At 40.3% G+C, this 20,332-nt stretch overlaps 1 protein-coding gene across 1 annotated transcript; it reads right to left on the reverse strand.

Moving 5' to 3' along the window:
- Positions 1–759: 759 nt before the first annotated feature.
- On the reverse strand, positions 760–19,872 carry FAM169A (family with sequence similarity 169 member A; the record flags this gene model as incomplete). Its single annotated transcript, XM_084278493.1, has 12 exons — positions 760–1,287; positions 2,047–2,247; positions 3,030–3,192; positions 5,191–5,329; positions 5,668–5,722; positions 10,883–10,995; positions 11,191–11,319; positions 13,193–13,372; positions 15,627–15,798; positions 17,106–17,191; positions 18,192–18,291; positions 19,738–19,872. 12 exons carry the CDS (start codon positions 19,870–19,872, stop codon positions 760–762), a joined length of 2,001 nt encoding a protein of 666 aa, XP_084134619.1.
- Positions 19,873–20,332: the final 460 nt, after the last annotated feature.

Consider the following 20,332-nt stretch of genomic DNA (forward strand, 5'->3'; position numbering starts at 1 on the left):
GTACCAAGGCAACACTGGTTACGTTCTGGGAAACACACAACTCCAGGTACGTACCAAGTCAACACTGGTTACGTTCTGGGAAACACACTAACAGATACCCATCCTCACTTTCAACTTGCAGTTTACTGTGTAGACTTCTTAGTCTTCACATAAAGAACTTGATTATCAGAGTGTGCTATGGCGGGTACTACAATGACTATGCTTCTACTGACTCAGCTATTTGAAGTAATCCTTGTGAATGACAGGTGCAGCTTATGTTGTTTTGATCTAGTTACCACTTCTTGTGTATTCTGAGACACAGAATAGCAGAGAAGTTACATGATAAAAAACTATGAGGAAGGAAAAAAATGCAAGGACAATTTTTTTCTTGTTCCCTTTCTCTCCACAGGAAAGTTACTTAGAAAATGCTAGTCTCCATGAAAAATTATTTTGTCTGGAAATGTAAGGGACAGGATTTGATGCCACATTTTTCTTCTGCAAGTAGCACCTCAAATATGCAAACCATTCCCTCGTTAGCACGACTGTATATACTCAGCATGCATCCTTTATAAAAGGAGGAGACTGGCTGTTTACTTTTATACTCTGATGAAGCTTTATGTCTAGTGGTTAAAAATTTAGGAAAATTTGAGGAACAGTGATAAATTCTAAGACAATGTCCAACCCAGAACTTTAAACGTGTCCTGTATGTTTTAAGTGCACCCTAGTGTTCTACACAAAATAACAACTTTCTTATAAATAGATGAATTAGCAATTTCATTTTTAAACTGACTTTCCTTTTTTCCTGGGTGGACCTTTGTAGCCTTTGGCCTTTCTTCTCAAGTTTCTCCGATCTACAATGGGTACCTCAATTTCTGCTTCCTCAGAGCTGCTGTCAGCAGCCCGCTCTGCTGCTGCCTGCATGTAATGATCCATCTGCTCAGCAGACTCTTCTGAGTGTTCTTCAAGCTGGTTTTTCTGTCCTTCCTGCCCAGAAGGCTGCTGCAAAGAAACACCCTCGAGTTCAACCACTATCAAAGAGCCCTGACCCAAGGCAGCGGGTGCCTCCTGTGAATTGTGCCCGGCTTCCTCATTCTGCGCTTCCAATGAGGAAGACGCTTTGGGCAATACATTTTCAGGAACAGGTTCTTCTGCTGCTTCAGCTACCACAGCATTAGGCAGGCCATTGTCAGAAGGCTTATCCTTTGATGCTGAAGCAGCTGCATTTTCAGTGGTAGGATTTTCAGGTTCTTGCTGTTTTTCAGTGTTCACCTCTATCACTGTATTTTCCTCAACCGGCAATTCTGAATCCTGTGTGGGGAGGGGGAAGGGTGCCAAAACAACCAAAGGGCCAATTAATTGAAGATAAAAGAAGCTGAAAAACTACTGACTGCCCTTCGCTATCAACCTCAGAGATTATTTTGACATTCAGTATTTTTTTTATACTACATGTTTAGTCAGCAAACCAGTTCTTGCATTCTTTTTGTACAAGTCTGTTTTCTGAACTGCATTTGATAGCCAGAGTTGCTCTCCTCTATTTTCAAATTCAAATGATTCAAAGGATTATTCAGGTACAGTAAAAACATCCTGACATTAATCCCAACATTTTTTAATTTTAGATTGATACAATTACAATTTTGCAAGCATATAGCAATCTGCTTATGCACTACAAACAACCCACCCAAAACCCCGGTAAAATTTGTGTTCTAGGAGGGTATTTTACTATTAATTAATTAATTGCTTGTACATATAATCAGGGCACAATTACTAGACAAATTAAGTATGTGTCTTTTCACTCATATCCATTGGTGAAAAAGCTGTTTTATTATTGCCAAGGCAAACTGGAGCAACATATCTTCCTTTCTGGTATGCCATGTACTCATGCTCTGCTTCTGTGTATTAAAACAGAAGTGTTATTATCGATTTACATCATCTAGCCTAATAATTGCTTCTCCCAAGGCTTTTATATGATGATAGTGGCTACTTTCTACCTGTTACTTAAATAAAGAACAGCATGGTATGCACATTCTGAAGGAGAGATCACATGATATTTTGTTTCAATTCTCTCACCTCCTCTGTTTCAGCGTCTCCTGAAGATTTTTCTGGAGACTCGAGAATTAATGGAACAATCAGCGTTAATGGCTCTTCTCCTCGAGTCTCAGACTGCAATTCACCACTTAGAACTTCAGTTTCCATTCCCTCTTCAGCCACCACCGAGGTCTTGCCAACTTCTTCTGTTACCTCACCATTAAGAGGTTCTGATGGAGTTTCCTAAAAATAGTATCTCCAAGTCAAGATTATGGCTGGCCATTCTTCCCCAACCTAAGTGGGTGCATCTGTGATCTAAATTTGCAGCCTAATATGAGAAGCAGATAGCTCAGGTACCTAGAAACATGCACTGAGACAGTAAGAGTTTACTGCAGAGTAGCAAGCATAACCAGCATACTAGCTTGATGTTGCCACCTGCACTGTTTCTGTCCACAGCTTACACTGTTAGGAACCACAACAGGCATTTTTGATGCACCTCACAACCATACAGGTTTCACTCATTCCTTAAGCTCACTTTCTCACTGATTCGTAAAAACATGAAACCCTGGAGGTATCACTAGGCACAAAGGGTACTCACAGATTGAAATTCAACCTGTTAACAAGTTGTTTATGTATAAATTTTATCTACATTGAATCAGGAAAGCCTTAAGTGGAGAAATAAGAAGAGTCAACAGTAGTCACTGAATCATACCAGCTTATTCTAGTGCTCCAGAACACAAGATTAGGAGAAATCAATTAAGAAAAAGTAAGTTGGTAGACAAGCTAGATACTCACCTTAACTGAAGATCTTATCAACACTACTGTTCAAAATAAGTATAATGGAATATTCCCTACACCTGATTCTGAGCCTTAGCTTCTCAGATATATTTCTCAATGAAGCATTGGTACAAAAAAACCCCATACAAACTTGATAGCCACACAGATTAAGGCAGCAAGGACCATGTTTAACAGAAACTATAGTTGTATTCCAAACTTATCTGCTATCTCTATCACATCCAGCTTACCTCCCTCTTACTCTGGTTCTCAGGGTGTGATACACGTAGGTCCACTTCTGATACCAACTGGTTCTCGTTTTCAACAATTCCTTCCTCATTGTTCCCAACAGTATTGTCCTCTGACACTCTTAAGTCTTCAGATCTTTCAGATGTGTGGGCAGGAGGTTCCAACCTGCAACAGGTTTTAAGATACATCTTTTAATCTTTAGATTAATACATAATTTTGGTGATCTCAGCAGGGAAACTTTCAGGACCAATTATGAAGTGCTGTACTACATGCTTGCCAAAGGGAGTAAGAATCCAGAAAACAATCTCAAAATGTCTATGTCTGCTTCAGGAAAAAAAAAATCAACTTGAAAAAATTGCTTTGGCAATTATACAATGAAGACATCCATCTCACTTCCACTTTACGGGAATAAAGGTCAGAAATGTTTCAAGTTCATTTTTAAATTTAGAAAAGAATTCATTATGCACAAAGGTGTAACAAAGGACACAATTTCTCTAACACCAACTGTAGAATGCAGTTTAAAATTACTGAGTTATAAAAGCAAATAAGCAAAACCGCAACTGCAAAAGAATTAAAGGCAATAAACACATCACAGCTGAAGAGGATTCAATCAGCTAGAGATTAAGTCAAACAGCTAAAGATGAAGCTCTCATGCACCTGTTTGAGTAACACTACCTGCAAAATTCAGTTCCTATTTTTTTTGGCATAAAACTTGGAGGAAGTGGAAGTAGTACATACAAGGAAAGAAAAAAAACTACATGCAATAGATCTGCAAGAGGCTGCTTCACCATCTCACAGTGAAGGCTGGATTGGAGGGTTTCTCCCAGGTGCCAGTCCTTTAGATGAAGGCACACCATAGGATAAAGTCTTTGACAGGTGTTGGTTAATGCGTCTGGAAGGACAGAACTAAGCTGATATCCTGTCCTGTTGACACCAGGCTTTCCCTTTACCTCTGCTTAGAAATCCTATGTCACACATGTTGGTTAAAGAAGCAGTGGCACCTCACCGACTTTATTTTGCAAGGGCCAAAATACAAAGCCAAGTCCAACTTAGTAATAAGAGAGCAAAGAGTTTCTGTGGCAGAATCAAAAGATGCTATCTGGCCTGTCTGAACCAGCTGAGGGCAGCACACCAACAGTGCAGGACAGCCAAAAATGACAATGTATCTAACAAAAGAACTCAGCTTCATATGGGGGAAAAAACCAAACGTAACTAATTTTGTTTAAAGAAACCTAATGGAAGAAGTTTGAAGAATTTCCTAGAAAATAACCAGGGCAGGATATCTTCAGTTCCTCAAAAGTGTTTTTTGGGGTTGTAGTGTGTATTTTTGGAAGAGAATGAGACACAGACACAGGATGAGGAGGTGGGCAAGGGAGCAACAGGGTGTGCCTCTGAGCATAAATACACACAGGAATGGGGAGCACAGAGCAATTTGTGTTATTTACAGTAGGCCACTGTTTCTGCTTTCTGAATGCAAGCCAGTGCAAACTCATACTTCAGGCCCTGTCTGGTATGAATTGTTACAGCATGTAAGTGGTCCAATACTTCACATCACCAGCTGACAATTGTTGCATGGGTTAACATCCTTTAAATTGCAGGGAGCTTTTTTTTCCAGGATGTAAGTTTGGACATGATGGTTTCAAGTCAAAAATTTGCCTTAACAAATTACTGTACTCTGCAGATGGGTGGCTCTCTATAGCTCTTAGTATTAACTGACAAGCAGTAAACAGCTCCCAAACTGAAGTGTTGAACTTAATGCAGTAAGTCACCACCACAAGAGGTCAGCAAGGGAGCCCTCTCCGAGGATCACACACAGCACTGTGGATACATGTCCAGTTATATATTTGCAAGAAACTATGCTGTATGAATAAAGAAGTTTTTACCTTCATGCAGACTCAGTTATAACACCCTCAGGCCTCACTGAGGGCTTAGTGTTATTTCCAGTATCTGCCGAGCTTTCGGAGACACTGCATTTTGGTGCACTCATTCTTCAGGTAAAGTTGCAGCTTTCTTTCTCCCATAAGGCTTTATTTTTAGTCATTTTGAAATAAGTAAAGTATGAAGAAAGGAGAATAAATACCAAGTAGCACAGAGAGACAGCAACCTAGCTTGTGACTGCCCACACAACAAAATAAGTAATAAAGAAAGTATGGGATCCTCTACCTGCTTTCTGGCACGTGAGGAGTTCTCTCCACAACTCCTTGGGAAGTTCCAGGCTCAGATTCCTGTCTGTTCTTTCCTATCCTTGGACGTTTAAGAAAACTGCTTCTTAACTGAATAGCAGTGGTAGTTACATTAGGTTCTTCGGGAAAAAACACACAAAATAAATTCAAGTGAACAAATGCAATCTAAGATCTGCATACTTTTATTAATTTTTAACAAAAAGACTGCAAGTAAACCAACATTTCTTTGTAGTCTTTTTTCTGAACACAGATGCAGAATATCTTTATTAAGACTCGTAACAATTTTATCCAAAGTCCTTTAAAATGTTGGTGAGTTCATCCTCAGTACGTTAGAGAAAGCCATGGTTTTTATACACTTTGCAGATTAATATGCTATGATTGGAAGCAGTAAGAGAGCCCACCAACATATTAATCCGTAGTAATTACAACACTGATGATAATTAAAGGTTATTTTTACCTTTAGATGTACTTGCACGGACATCTGTTGATCCTTTACTTTTTTGAGAGTCAGCCTGTGGAGCAAAAGCACAGGTAATGTTATTTCAATAATTTCTGAATTCACTGAAATACTTTCATCACCCAAACAGTGGTTGCCTCCTTCTAAAGCACTATGTTTGGCGGGGGGGGGGGGGGGGGGGGGGGAGGGGGAGGGAGGGGAGTTAAAATATTCTTAAGTTATAAGGATGAATAATTATTTCTGCAATTTACTTTTGGCCTCAACACAGAAGGCAAGACTTGAAATAAGCCTGTCATCACGAACAACACTACGAAGTATTTTTCTTAAGCATTTGATTTATAGTAGTCAATTTCCTGTCCCTAGAGCTCTTTTGCCTCATTCTTCCACACCACTCCAAAATTTCCTTTGTTCCTCAAAGTTATTGAGCATTTGATACTCTGAAGTGGGCAAAAGATGTACACATTAAAATAGCCAACATCCATGTTTTCTCTTGCCCTTTCAGCCTCACTTCCATGAAGACTAACAGAAAGTAACCACATGTACATTCTGCTGCTTGAAATGGTTTCAAGTAAGTTTTACTGTGCAAAACCTTTTGTGTTCAATGACATTATTCTAGCATTAAAGAACACAAAATAGTAAGCACCAAGTGAAAGGTGAAAGTGAAAATTGGGGAATAGTTTTTTCTGGTTTTGGGGGAAGGTGGGAAATTTTGTTTGGCAGCCCAACAGTTTTCAAAGCTTTGCAGAACTGCTTATAGATAGCACAGGTGCCAAGAAGATTGCTGCCAGGAAGTCTACCAAGCTATGAGGACTTGGAACAATTTGGTATCTACTGTCTTCCTCTTCTGGAAGAAGGCAAGTGACAGTGCTTTAGTTATTAATTCACAGCAACATAAATCCTAAGAACTACGATTCCTCTGCTATCTTCTCCAAGTATATTCATATAGCTCTACAACCAAAGTACACACTTATAGATAATTTTGCTGATATGATCATTAGTGGAAGCTGAATCTAGAACTTTATGATGATGCTCAATGCACTATTATAAATAAAAGACAACAAAGAATTGTTGTTTCTGGTCTATCAGAGACTAAAAACATAAATACTTTGTTCTCAGTTTTGCTTTGGGAAATGTTAATTTTGTCCCTGGGAAAAGTGACATTTGACTTACATTCCAAATCTAAAGTTTAGATGTTAATAGCTGACACCATCAATTCAGCCATTGTTTTCTACTTTTAACTGACTCTATGATAGCATGCTCATGTCAATACTTCAGACAGTCCTGAAGCACAAAAAAAGAAAATCCATGCCCACTGTATTTGCAGCTGCAAGATATTCTCAAGCACATTTTGTGTGGCCTCCAAACACAAATAACAGAGGAACAGTTTCATAATATTCGAGGAAACAAATACTGATAACACAGTCATAGATACACATAGCCAAAATCTGGTTGGTATTTCAAATACCTACAAAGAAAGAGGCAGTTCTACATCAACAATGTAGAATGCAAACAAAGCACTTTCCTTTGTATGGAAAGAAGATATGAATGTGCACTTCCATAAACATTTGTCCTCATTCTCTCCACTCGTAAGTAGTCTACCGTTCAACAGCCTTTTAGTTTAATCTTGGAGCCTGCCGACAGGTTAACCCCCCCCCCCCCCCCCCCCGCCTCTTCTTTAAGCTGCTAGCAAACAGCTCAAATTACAGACCCTGACAACTGTGACAGACCCTTTACATTCACTGGGACACCCCACACCACCTGCAAAAAAAACCCAACCATATTTTTATCCCTAGTGTAGTCATCAGTGTTACAGCAGTAGGAAGAATAACATCCACCCAAAAACTAACAAAAGCATTTGTCTTTGATACAATAGTCTGGACTTGAGCCAACTCCATAAGACAATGAGCCAAAAGCATTTCTCATACTTTGTTTTTTTTTTAACTGGCAAAGCAATAAAAAAAAAAAGAGATACCACTTTCTGGTAGAAGCCACACATTCTGTCAAACTGCCTGCCATTTGAAGTAAAAAGATACAGGAAGTACAGGCTTTCTGCATAACCCAGGGCTGTTCTTTGAAAACTTGAACTAGAAGTATCAAACAAGCATAATATACAGTTGATCAAACATCCTAATTGGAAACGCGTAATTTTTTAAAGTCATAAGTGTTTACTGAACATAAAGAACAGCTAATTGTCCTGATTTTGGCAGGGGTAGAGTTAAATTTTTTTTCCTGGTAGCTGGCATAGTGCTGTGCTTTGGATTTGGAATGAAAGTTATGTTGGTAAGCGTGGTGTTTTCACCCTGGCTGGAGGCCAGACATCCACCAAAGTCAGTCTGTTACTCCCCTTAGTTGGACACAGGACAAAATATATATATTAAGAGGCTCAGGAGTCAAAATAAGGACAGGTAGAGATCATCCTGTCATCAGTGACGTAGGCAAAACAGACTCAACACAAAGTGAAGACAAGAGAAACTACTCTACCTTATTACACTGCACTACAACTATAAAGAACAGTGAAGAAAAACTGGATTTGGGAGCATGGCCAGATCTTAAAACAAACATAACCAAATCTTAAAACACTTTCCCCCCACCATTCCCTTCTTATCGGACTTTAGTCAGGATTATACTCCCTTCTTCCCCCCAGCTCGCAGTACAGAGGAGCAGGGACTGGGAAAAAATGGGTTCTCGGTTACTTCTTCATGAGCTGTTTTCCAGCTCGTAAGACACCTCTAACCTCCCTCCCCGCTCCCTTCTTAGCAGACTTCACTCTAGTCATGATTACACTCCCTTCTTCCCCCACATTGCAGCACAAGGGGGCAGGGATTGGGAGATGGGGACTTCGGTCTGTCCCTTGCAAGTTGGTTTCCCTCTCAGCCGGGGGATGGGGGGGAGGGCATTCATTCCACACCCTCCCCCTGCTGCACCGTGGGGTCTCACCCACAGGAGATAGTCCTCCACAAATCCTTTCCCCAGGGCCTTATCTATTCACCAGCTGCCCTGGCGTGGGTCACTGCTATGGCAGGCAGTCATAAATCACAATGTCTCTCAGTCCCAGTCCTCTGTGGGGTCACCAGCCTCCCCCAAGCAAACCTGTTCCGGTGCAAATCTCTCTCACTCATCTCTGTGTCTCTGATTCTCCTCATGGCTGCAAATGCTGGCAGGGGTTTGTCCCAACATAAGGTCACAGCATCTCCTCTATGACTCCACCTGCTCCATCCAGCATGGAGCCCCTCCACGGGCTGCAGGTGGGGTCTCGGCCTTTTCCATGGGTTTCTCCATGGGCTGCAGGGGCATCTTTCTCTCTGGCACCTGGGCGCCTCCTCCCCTGCCCTTTCCCGGCCTTGGTGTCTGCACAGCTCGTTACATCTTCTCGCTCCCTTCTCCGGTGGCAAAATGCAGCTGCTTACAGGTTTTTTCCTATGTGTGATTCCCAGAGGCTCTGTGACTATCTCTCAGGCCGCAACTTTGGCCTTGAATTGCTCATTGTTTATAGTTTAGGCTGACAGAAAACTCTAACTGCTGCTTAAAAAAACCTGTCTCAGCAACACAGCCTCACAAAACTGCAACAGTAAGTCACTGATTTTAGTTGTTGCTATGTAATCTTTTTAGCTTCTCACTCCATCCTGACAAGAAGAGGACAGGAGCTGCCCAAGAAGGTGGGACAGGACAGCCAGGGCAGCTGACCAAAATTGACCAAATAGATATTCCATGTGCCACTTATAACTTGAGGGGTGGGCTGGGGGCGTGGTGCAACATCAGTTTCAGCTGGTGAGAAATTGTGTTATTTGTCATTTGTTTTGTGTATATTATATTTCTTTTTTAATTGATCCTATTAAATTGTTTTTATCTCAACCCACAACTTCACTTTTACGTCTGAATCTCTCCCTCACCCTGCTGGGAGTGAGCAAGCCAGCAGCTGCATGGTGCTCAGCTGCCAGACGGGGTTAAACCATGACAGTTCTTTTTGGCGCCCAATGTGGAGCTCAAAGGCTTAAGATAACAGATTCAAACTGAGCATGTTAAATTAGCTGCAAATGTACATCATATTCATTTAATAGTTGCTGGACACGATGTTGTTTACATGGCTACAGCTTACTGCTATTATTATTTACTACAGAGCTGTATGTCTTTTCTGGGAGCTGGATGGGATGGCCCTTTTGCTGCACAGTGCTGTACTCACTTATAAAATACCATTATTGGACATGGGAATATTTTGGTCTGTGTATGCAGCATTGCTGTCTTCTATACCTTGGGTGCTATCTCCTAAGAAGGATTAGGAATTACATTACCTTTTTTTTTTAGGGGAGAAGCGATTTATGGGGAGGCAGGGAGACCAAGGGGAACACTGTTGCGTCCCTTTCTCCTTCACACTAGTTACAACAGCTTCCCAATATTCTTGGGATGCTCAAACCAGCATATTTCTATTACTAGGTCTCCTGGATGTGGTTCAGGTCTTGTTTAAAGTTAAACAGATACTTAAGAATAGCACCCAATGGTGCCACAAGCACCATGACCCCTCTGGCACCCCCACAATAGGCACCACAGCCTCTCGAACTCTGGCAACAGGTACTGTAGTTACTCCAACCCCCATGACAAGCACTGCAACTGAAACAAAAAACAACCCATACCAGTATCAATTACCCCAATACAGAAGACATAAACAAAGAAAACCCAGTTCACTTAGTACAGGATGACAAACCTGGGTCATCACAAGACCAGGAGGAAGAACCAGAGGTAATCTCACAAACCTTATTCCCAAGTGAGCAGTGAGACATGCACAAGGCCTTCAGCCATCATCCAGCCAAGTGCATTATCACTTGGCTACTTTGATGATGGGATAACTGGGCCAGTAGCCTGGAATTAGAATCTAGCGAAGCCAAGCACCTAGGGGCCTTGCACAGTATCAACTTTGGGTGGTAAGGAATTGTGCTGTTCATCACTTGTTTTCTATATATTATCATCAACTTTTTGTTTTATTAAACTGTCTTTATATCTCAACTCACAAGTTTTTTCAGTTTTACTCTTCCAATTGTTTCCCCCATCCCACCAAGCAGTGAGGAGAGAGCAAGCAAGAGGCTGCATGGTGCTTGGCTGCCAGCCAGGGCTAAACCATGACAATAATTCAAGTCAGAAGAATAGGACAAGATACATTACGTGGGTAGAGAAAACTTAAAAGCTCCCATGCCTTTCTAATATATGGACAGTGTATACCTACACTTTGCTGTGTTTCTTGCTCAGTAGTCTGTACGCTTGCTTCAGCTACTGGTGCAGGCTGAGAACTACCCACCGCTTGGGAATTCGTATTTCCTCTCTCTGGAGCCTCCCTTGCTACAATTTAAGAAAGGAAACAGAGAAACATAATATCATAATACTTCTATATAACAGTACAATATGATCTCTCAGATCCCAGGACAAATCTTTCTGCTAGTTTCCACAGGCACTATTCACAGAAGTCACTGTTGCATTTGTAGAGTGTTCAACTTCTACAAAGTATCAGAAAACAATATAACAAAGCATCCATACCAGCAAGTGCCTGTTCTCTCTTCCGCAATAGATACGGAATGGATGTTCTCTGGAACCACTGTCCTGATCCCTCCACTTGCCACAAGAGATGGCAATTCTCAGGGTGCTTCTCCAGGTACTGCTTACAAGCTGAACAAACAGAAGAAACAAGCTATTGGTATACTATGCACTCAGTTGTACCTCGTGTTTTAAAGTTTATCTGAAATAAAATTAATTCGCAATCTTCTATTGTATACATAAACCACCACAGAAAGAACTGTTCAAGAAAATTGCTCTGAGATAAACACCTCAAGAAATCCTTTCTTCAGATTTAAACACAGTGATATTTGGAAAAGCAAGAAAATTTCCAGTGGCTAAGGCGGCCAGATTAAAAAGTTCATAAAGAAGCCTGGCAAATGGCCAAAAAGCAAGGCAAGCCTTGAGAAACAGGGCAAAGAAAATGTGCTTCTAGCCTGAACACAGTCCTACACAAAATAATTTCCAGCACGTCTCATTTCCTATATGGCATAAACCTCTGTTGTGGTTTTGCATGACAAGGTTCTGGTGGAAGGGGGATGCTGCAGGGGTAGCTTCTGCAAGAAGCAGCTAGAAGCTTTCTGTAAGCTTAACAGACTAAACACCAGCCAACTCAAAGCTGAACCTTCCACTGACCAAGGCTGAGCCCATCAGCAACAGTCACAGCGCCTCTGGGAATCACATTCAAGAGAAAAAAAACCTCAAACAGGCACTTTTTGCTACCAGAGAAGGGAGTGAGAAGATGTAAGAAATTCTGCAGACACCAAGGTCAGTGAAGAAGCAGGGAGAGGAGGTGCTCTAGGCACCAGAAAGGAAGAGTCCCCTGCAGCCAGTGATGGAATGGGTTGTCCCTCTGCAGCCCATGGATGATGCAGATCAGAGGCACCATGCTGGAGTGGGTGGAAATATATGGAAGATACTGTAACCCACCCTGGAGCAAGTTCCTGGCAGAACCTGCATACCTTAGAGAGAGCCCCACACTGGAGCAGGTTTTCTGGGGGGGACTCGTGACTCTGGGGGGAACCAGGCTGGAGCAGCCTGGGCCTGAGACACATTCTATGATTCTATGACTGCACCCCATAGAAGTGACTCACACTAGGGTAGCTGAAGAGCTGAAGCACAGTGGGAAAGGGACGCACATTGGAGAAGTTCATGGGGGACTGTACCCCACAAGTCAGATCCCACGCTGGAGCAGGGGTCCACCCCCTGCCCCATCCATTAAGGAGGAAGACAACTTATGAGGAGCTGACCTAAACCCCCATCCCCATCACCCCCTGTGACACCTGCAGGTGAGGAAGGGAGAGAAATCATGAATAAAGTTCAGTCCACAGAGAAGGGAGGAGTGGGTGGAGGTGTTCTAAGATTTGGTTTTACTTCTCATTACCCAACTCTGGTTCCTATGTGTGTGCATGCCTCTCAATATGTATTTTCTCCCCTGTCCAGCTAAAATAGAGAGTGATAAAGTGACTTCAGTGGATGCCTGCCCTCCAGCCAGGGTCAAACCACCACACTCTCTTGGGTTACTAACAGAAGAAACAAATATTTGCCTTGTACATTAGAACAGTGTCTTATTATACCCAAGTTAAAACAGACCAGTTTGTCCGTTTCACAAGATGTTCTGAGAAAGCATGAATTAAAGACCTTGTGAAGTTTAGGTGTGATCAAGAAAATGGTCCCACAAAGAAGATATACACCAGATCACACAGAGAAACACCTCAGCCTATTCTGGAGGCTTGGGGGAAGATACAGTGGTAAACTTCACAACAGCAGAAAGCCAATGGAGATCCAATAATCTAGTGTCCTGTACAGGATTAAAAATCTAATCGGGAACTATTTCACCATCTTAAATCAGGATTTTTAACCTTCACTGAAAAACATGAACACAACACAAAAAACTGAGGATGCAGCCACAAACAAGGAGCTTGAATAACAGCACTCATATGGACATGCAAAGAAAGCACAAAAAAGAATAAATTAAACAGCTAGCCTGTGTATGCCAAGGTTGACAGTGGGTATCGTAGACCAAGATGTTCTTCATGAAAGGAATCCACAAAGTCTTCCAATATGATGAGCCCAGAGTCTATGCCTTGATGTTTCCTTCTTACAAACATTGTGTATAGCACTGTCAAATCAAACGTTGTAGTAGTGTAAGGATTACAAACACTTCCTGGAAAATAAGAAGGGGAAAAACATTCCTCAGGACTTCAGTACTGAGATGCTGCAGCATGGATTTTAGCTTGCTCCAACGAAAGCTTTCATAATTTCTAAGAAATTACACCAACTTATATAAATGCAAGTTATATACAATTATATTTAAATTCCTGAAAATAAGTAATTGTTATCAGCCATTTACTGGCTCTCTGGGAAAGCTTCATAATGTTGCCAAGAAATATCAATAGATTAATATGTTAAAAAAATATCTGTGATACCAGAAAAGAATAGCAGAGATAGAGAGGAAAGGCTCACACTGAAATCTCACTATACAATGCCATGGGAAAACTATACTAAAAATGAAGCCGAAATAGGGAGGAAGGAAAAAAGGCAATAAAATTCTTGAATTGCATTATCACTCCTCAGGGCAAATATGGAGACTCTTCATAGTTACAATACAATAGCTCAGCTCTCGTTTCAAGACTGAAAAAATAATTCCAATTTCTGAAGTGAAACCACAAAAAAAATCCAAGGACATTTTACATTGAAATCCTCCTTGAAACACCACATTATCCATAATTACACAAAGATGAAACAGATTGTGACAACACATAGGTACTTCACTATCAGGAGATTCAAAGGGTAGCTTGGACTCAGGGGTGACAAAGGGACGTCATATAATGGCATTAAGATAGCACATCAACCATTTTCAGGCCCCGATTTTGTAAGTCTGTGTGAATTATGCCTTTCCTCTAACAAGGCCAAAAAGAAGCATAGTTAGACAACTGTACTACACTACGGCTAGCCTCTGCAACCTTGTATTTTTGAGACCAATAAACATTTATCTTAATTTTATAAGCAATTATGGGTTAGGCAGAAAGGTTACATTACCTGGGTACCCTCTGGGACACCAGTCAGGGTCTATCACTCTTTCCTAACTATCTGTCTGCAGAGGTCTTTTTCCACATAGACTACGTATTTGGATAACACAACACATTCAAACATGGGTGAGGCATTGGTAATCTGAGAAAGATTAGTCTTTCTCAGGACTAATTGCTACTTCAGGACAAGCAAATGAGACAGTATCGTGAGAAATATAACAAGTCAGCATAAGTATGTGGCACTAAAGTTCTGCTGTAAAGAAATATCCCCATTCTAGACTGAAAGGCAACACTACTCTGATTTCCAGCTTTACACAGCCATAACAAAAGCCACTGCAATGTGAATACTACTCTGACCCAACTACAGCAATTTTGACATTAAACACCTAGATAGATTAGGTGATATGTAGGCTTTTTTTAAAAACCCAAAATTTAGAAAGACAATAATCAGAACAAATTAGCTAGTTGCTTTCTGATCTGGCAATCAAGATAGGAATAGGGCAGTGGCCCAAAGGATTTACTACTTTAATAGCTTGTAAAGGCATACATGTAATATTAGATGGCAAAGTCTCTAGTGAGCCTCCCATGTGATTATTAATCCTGAATTAGGCACCCACTTTCTAGAAAGAAAACAAAAACGCTAGACTGTTCCTCCTTGTTTTCAATACTGATATTGTACAAAGTGCTATCAACATGCTGAACAGCCTACACAAGCACTAAATTTTATTCAGAAAAAAATGCAAACATTAAAAAAACCTAAAGGGAAATTGCAATGTTTTAAAAAAACAGAACAAGAACAAAGATGTTCATTAACAACATAAACCTGCTGATTCAATTGTAATCTCTGACAGAATGCCTGTGTGGAAGGAAACGGAATATCTTTTTGTTATCATCAGGTTTATCTGAATCTTATGCCTGTGAGCAAGTTTTCTATAATGTTATCCTATGTAATGTTTAAGGATAACGCCATATGATTATACTATGATTTCAGATAAAAAGGATCTCAGCATTCTGGAGCTACATAAAAAAAACAACTATCCACCACCCCAACCCAACAAAACCAGGCAAAGCTCAATTCAATTGTAATCAATCATCCTACAGAAAGGAGAAAAAGCAAGCTTTTGGGTATACCTCATTTCTACAGGTATATCTTTTTAGAATATAAAGATATATAAAAAGTTTCTTAGAGTGCTAAAGCACGTATGCATTTAAGCCTGAAATCTGAACAGCAATCTGGTCTGTTACTATTTCAGTAAAAATACCAAACAGAATAGGCCTGCAAGGCTTGTAAAGTCTACTAAAGACCATATTCTTCAAATAAGCTCCCTATCTCCCCCCCACCCCACCCCCCCCACCAGCCCCAAATCCCACAATACTCAAGTGTTTTACCTTTTGGTTTAACAGAATAGAACCCAATAGCTTCTCCTTTTTCCCATAAAATCTTAGCATAGTCATTGCTATTGTGACAGAGAAAAGGGATCTCATTTCCCTTCATTTCTTGCGTCCGATAGATAATTCGATTCAGAACATACAGAACAATCCGCTCTCCAACAGACTTCACCTAAAGGAACACAGAACATTTAGAAGTGTGATCAGATTTGTTAATACACATCAGGTCCTTATTTTTCAAAGTCACCAGTTAACAAAGGTGCAGACAGATTCAAGAGAAGCTGTAAGTGCTAAAGCAGGATGAAGCTCTGGGGGGTTGTTTGAAGGAAAGTTGATGCTCGGAAGCCACAGCAATAGGTTAAGTATAAAGCACTACCATAGACAGAAGGTACTTCATGACTTCAATGCCACTCCTATCAATGGGTAAAAGCCGTGCTGGAGTGGGACAATAGGAGGACTTACTTATTATAAATTTTAACCACAAACTATTTTTGGATATAAGAAACATTCACCAAAAGCAAGAGCAGTACACCAGCCTCAGAATTCTCAGGCTAGCATATAACTGGAGTCCTACAAAAGAGAAATGAGTCTCACTGGATAGCACAAAGTGGCACACTCAATCACTGCTGATCATAGTGGCAGACAACAGGACATGATGCAGTGGAAAAAACAGTTACAACTGTTTCTGTGGCATGAAACAAGGAACTCAATATCCTTTTCTCTGTCCTGTAGGATTCCTCTTACAGGAGAGATTTAAATTCACCACTATCCTATCTGCAATAAAGGAAGGACCTCTGACTCCACTTTCCTGAATTAATCACAATTGTGATTAGAAAACAAGGCTACATAACAAATTATTTACAGTAATTAAAAAAAATAATTGAAGATGAAGTGTTCAGGTCCTGTGAGCTGAAACAAGTTGCACTCCTAAAAAATAACAGATATCCAGTTTTGGAAAAAAACACAAAACTCCATCCTACATAGGTGTCAGTAACAAAGGTCAATGATAAGCAATAAAACAGATCTAATTAAGTCGCAATAAAGGCAACTTACTTTCCCAAACATCACGTACTGCCACTGCAAGCCACCAACTTGCCTCAATCAAACTGGTTCCAAACAATACTTTCAGTTTACTAGTCTCCTGATAAGACCAACAAGTACTGGTATGGTATAATGAACCACTCTACTAAGATGTTTCAACACAACAAGAGATACAACCTTCTAAAGAAAAAACTCTTGTTAACATCCAAATAGCTTCCACATGAAGCTATTGTACAAGAGTCACTCTTACTCTAGACACTGTCTTCACAACCAAGTTTCCTTCCCCCAGTGCCTATTCCTCTATTCCCAGTGACCTTGCTTTTGACATGAAACAGCCAACTCATTTCTGAATGAAATGAAAACATGTAACATCTCACAAGCTAGCTATTTGCCTTGTAGGATAAGAATAACTGCTAGGTAAATGTTGGAGCACTTTACCTGACAAAGTCCCTGTCTAGCAGGAGCAGATGTTCTCACAATGTCATCAATTGACCACCACTGGTCAGCAAGATACAGGCCTACAGCTTGAAAGAAACAAGGGGAAATAAAACATTAGTGATTCTTACCATTCCAAAAAATGCATATTCTTTAAAGCTGCCAAACAATTAGGAGCAACACTCTAGTAACCAAGTAAAGCATCTTCTAGTTGGCACTGCAGCTCTTACTAACCTAGGACAACAAATGTGATGCTTGCTATACACTGTCCCATATGCAATGCTTCCTACTCAAAAACTTGTTTGAAACCTGAGAACGATAAAACCAAATACAGATTTTGTGCAGTACGACTTATAAGAACAGTTTTTCCAACATAAGCGCTATCTTTCATCACTGCACCCTAGCACCTCTTTCCACTAAAAACTGGGCCTGCCAAGAAAAGTCTCATTCATACAAGTGTGTTAACTTTGTATTGCTAATGGATACTGAAACTGCGCAAGTTCCAGGGAGTTAGATGAATAAAAAGGCTGATGGCCGTGCAATTAGCAGTCAGAAAGAGTTTGATCTATGGGTATATGCAGCAATCATATACATAGCATTAAACTGAAAGAGAAGGAAACATGGAGGGCTAAGGGAAGGGATTAAGACTCCACACATCTTAGCCAGAGCTATGTTTGGACCTAAAGACAAATTTATATTTGATGCTGATCAATCACTGATAATAAAGAGCATCTAAATTCATGAGCAAATTAATGGATTCTACAAATACTCAATAGTTGAAGAGGTGAGGTATACATCAAGAAAGATACACATGTTGTACTTGCCTTCAGACAAGCACTAGGTTATTTTGCTACATATCCTCTGAATTCAAAATGGGTTTGGTTCCACTCTATTGTGCTAAGTTTTATCACTTGTGTATATAAATTCATAACTAAAATAAAAGCATGGGAACAAGAATACAGTGAACAAGTGCAAAAGTGGTAAAGTTATGAGTTATGTTAGCATGGAATAAACAAGGGTTTCATTACATGGGTTTTTTTGTGATAAATACATAACAGCAACACAGAGATAAAAATCTTAAAACGAAACCTGTGAACGTGTCCTCTGGTGCAAACAAAGCAAGAACTTTGTGACTCTGTTCTTCACCATAAATAGGAATAAAGCTCACAGATGATAATTTAATAGGAACCTGAAACAAGAGTGTACAATACTTCAATAGACTCTTGCTAAAACAAGAGTAGTAAAATATACAGAGAACACTTAGCAGGGTAAGCAAGACAAATGTTGAAAACAGTGCTTAACTGTAAAGGACAAGCATCAGACCCAGCTCTTAAGAAGTTTCTTTCTAAAGATGGGCTACATTATAAAGAGCTCTGACAGGTTTAGCTATAGTAAATTCTACTGCTAACAGCCCTCTGCTGTCAGCAGTTTACGTTTCTGTGCAAAACTGAAATAAGTTGCACAAAGAGACAGCAGTATATACATTTCAACTGCCCCAGATACGCAGGTTACCAAAGCCAAGAGAAGAATGAGGCAGGCAGTCAAGAACAGAGGCAAGCTGGCACAGTGAAGCTGCTATTTGTTAACACAAGCCCTAAGGTGGGAAGGCTGGAATCATGAGGGTTTTCTTCCTTAAATTGCACACATTACAGAAATTCCAAAGTTGCCTGATGGATTTCCCCTCAGGAACAACATGAAAAGAGCGAAATAAACTGACCTTTCAGAAGTGAGTACCTTTGTGGAAATCCATTTTGCTATTTAAATTCAAAAGTTTTCAGTATTTAATTAATGCAAGAAAAAAAAAATCAACAGACATTAGTCTATTTATCACACCTTTATCTCACCATATTTAAGGAGATTATGTGTGCTATGCCACAAACAAGGATGTTAGTGCAAACAAGTATGCAGGCATACAGCACCTGCAGAAATACAGGAAAGCACTCAAGGCTCTGCTTCTGCCAAGGAATCTGCAGCACTGACCTTTTGTTCCCCCCCGAGAATCCCCTCAGCTAACTTACTTTATTGAAGTTATACACCATTGCTTTGATTGGTACTGGTTCTAATAGAAATTTTGATCTAGACAGAACCAACACTGACCAACTTATCACACAAGTATAGTAAGTGAATTGTCACAGCCAGCCTCCACTAGAGCTCCCAGAAACAGTGGGGAATATATCAGATAAAACATAAAGAATCACCTCTGAAATTAGTGAGGCTTTCTGATTAAGAACCCAACTGTGAAAAGCAGTGAAGGACTGAGATACAAAAAAGAGACAGTTAGCTTCACTAAATCATGAACTCCTTAGTTATGCTGATAGACTTTTGGTACTGCATGTGTTAGTGCTTTTTAGGAAAGTTCGAGTCATCATTTGATATTTTAAGTCTTCTAAAAAAATTACTTAACGTGTAAAGGTCCATTGCCTAGAAGCAGCAAATAGTTACCAATGCCCAGAATTAAATCCAATTATAGAATTAAAAAAGACCAGTAGACCTTGACACATGAACAGCATTTTGGAAAACACAAAAGATTCGCTAAAATAATTATGTAATTCGATAGTTACAGACTGCATATTTTAAGTCTTTTAAATCTACAAGTATATCAAGAAAACAGTCTAGAGCATTTGCTGGTTCTTACTTCGCCACGGCCCGGCACAGACAAGCAGACAGGTTGGTCTGGATTCTCATGTTGAAGGCAAGACATGTATTTCTCTCCCGATTTCTCCAAGTCATTATGACTGCAGTTGTTCAACATATCCACAGGGAACGACATCCTCTTGAGAAATAAAGAAACATTATTGTAGTTAGTTTGAGAGATACAACACACGGTTTATCACATATCCCTACTAAACATGTAGCTAAGACTTGAATGCTCCCTCTGTTACTCTCTAGAGCCCTCAATCCCCAAGCCCGAAAGGAGAAATACTCTAGATGTTTAATTAGGATGGTGCCTATTGACACCCAGTCTATAAAACAAACACAAACCCACTCTGTGTTTGAAGAAAAGGATGAGTTTAGCCATAGATCCCCCTAGACCACAACATGGCAGATTTCCAACACTCAAGCCACTGTTTGCAGCACGCCTACAACAGACCATATGATGCTTGGCAGTAGCAGGCTGTTACCTACCTTCCCGTTGATATTTCTGAGGACAGTATAAGCAGGAAGCATCTAGTCAAATATAAACTCAGACCAAAGGATAACAAGAAAAAGTTAATTTGTTGTGGAGACTT

This window comes from Gallinula chloropus (genome assembly GCF_964237585.1).
Source record: "Gallinula chloropus genome assembly, chromosome: Z".
Classification (NCBI taxonomy): Eukaryota; Metazoa; Chordata; class Aves; order Gruiformes; family Rallidae; genus Gallinula; species Gallinula chloropus.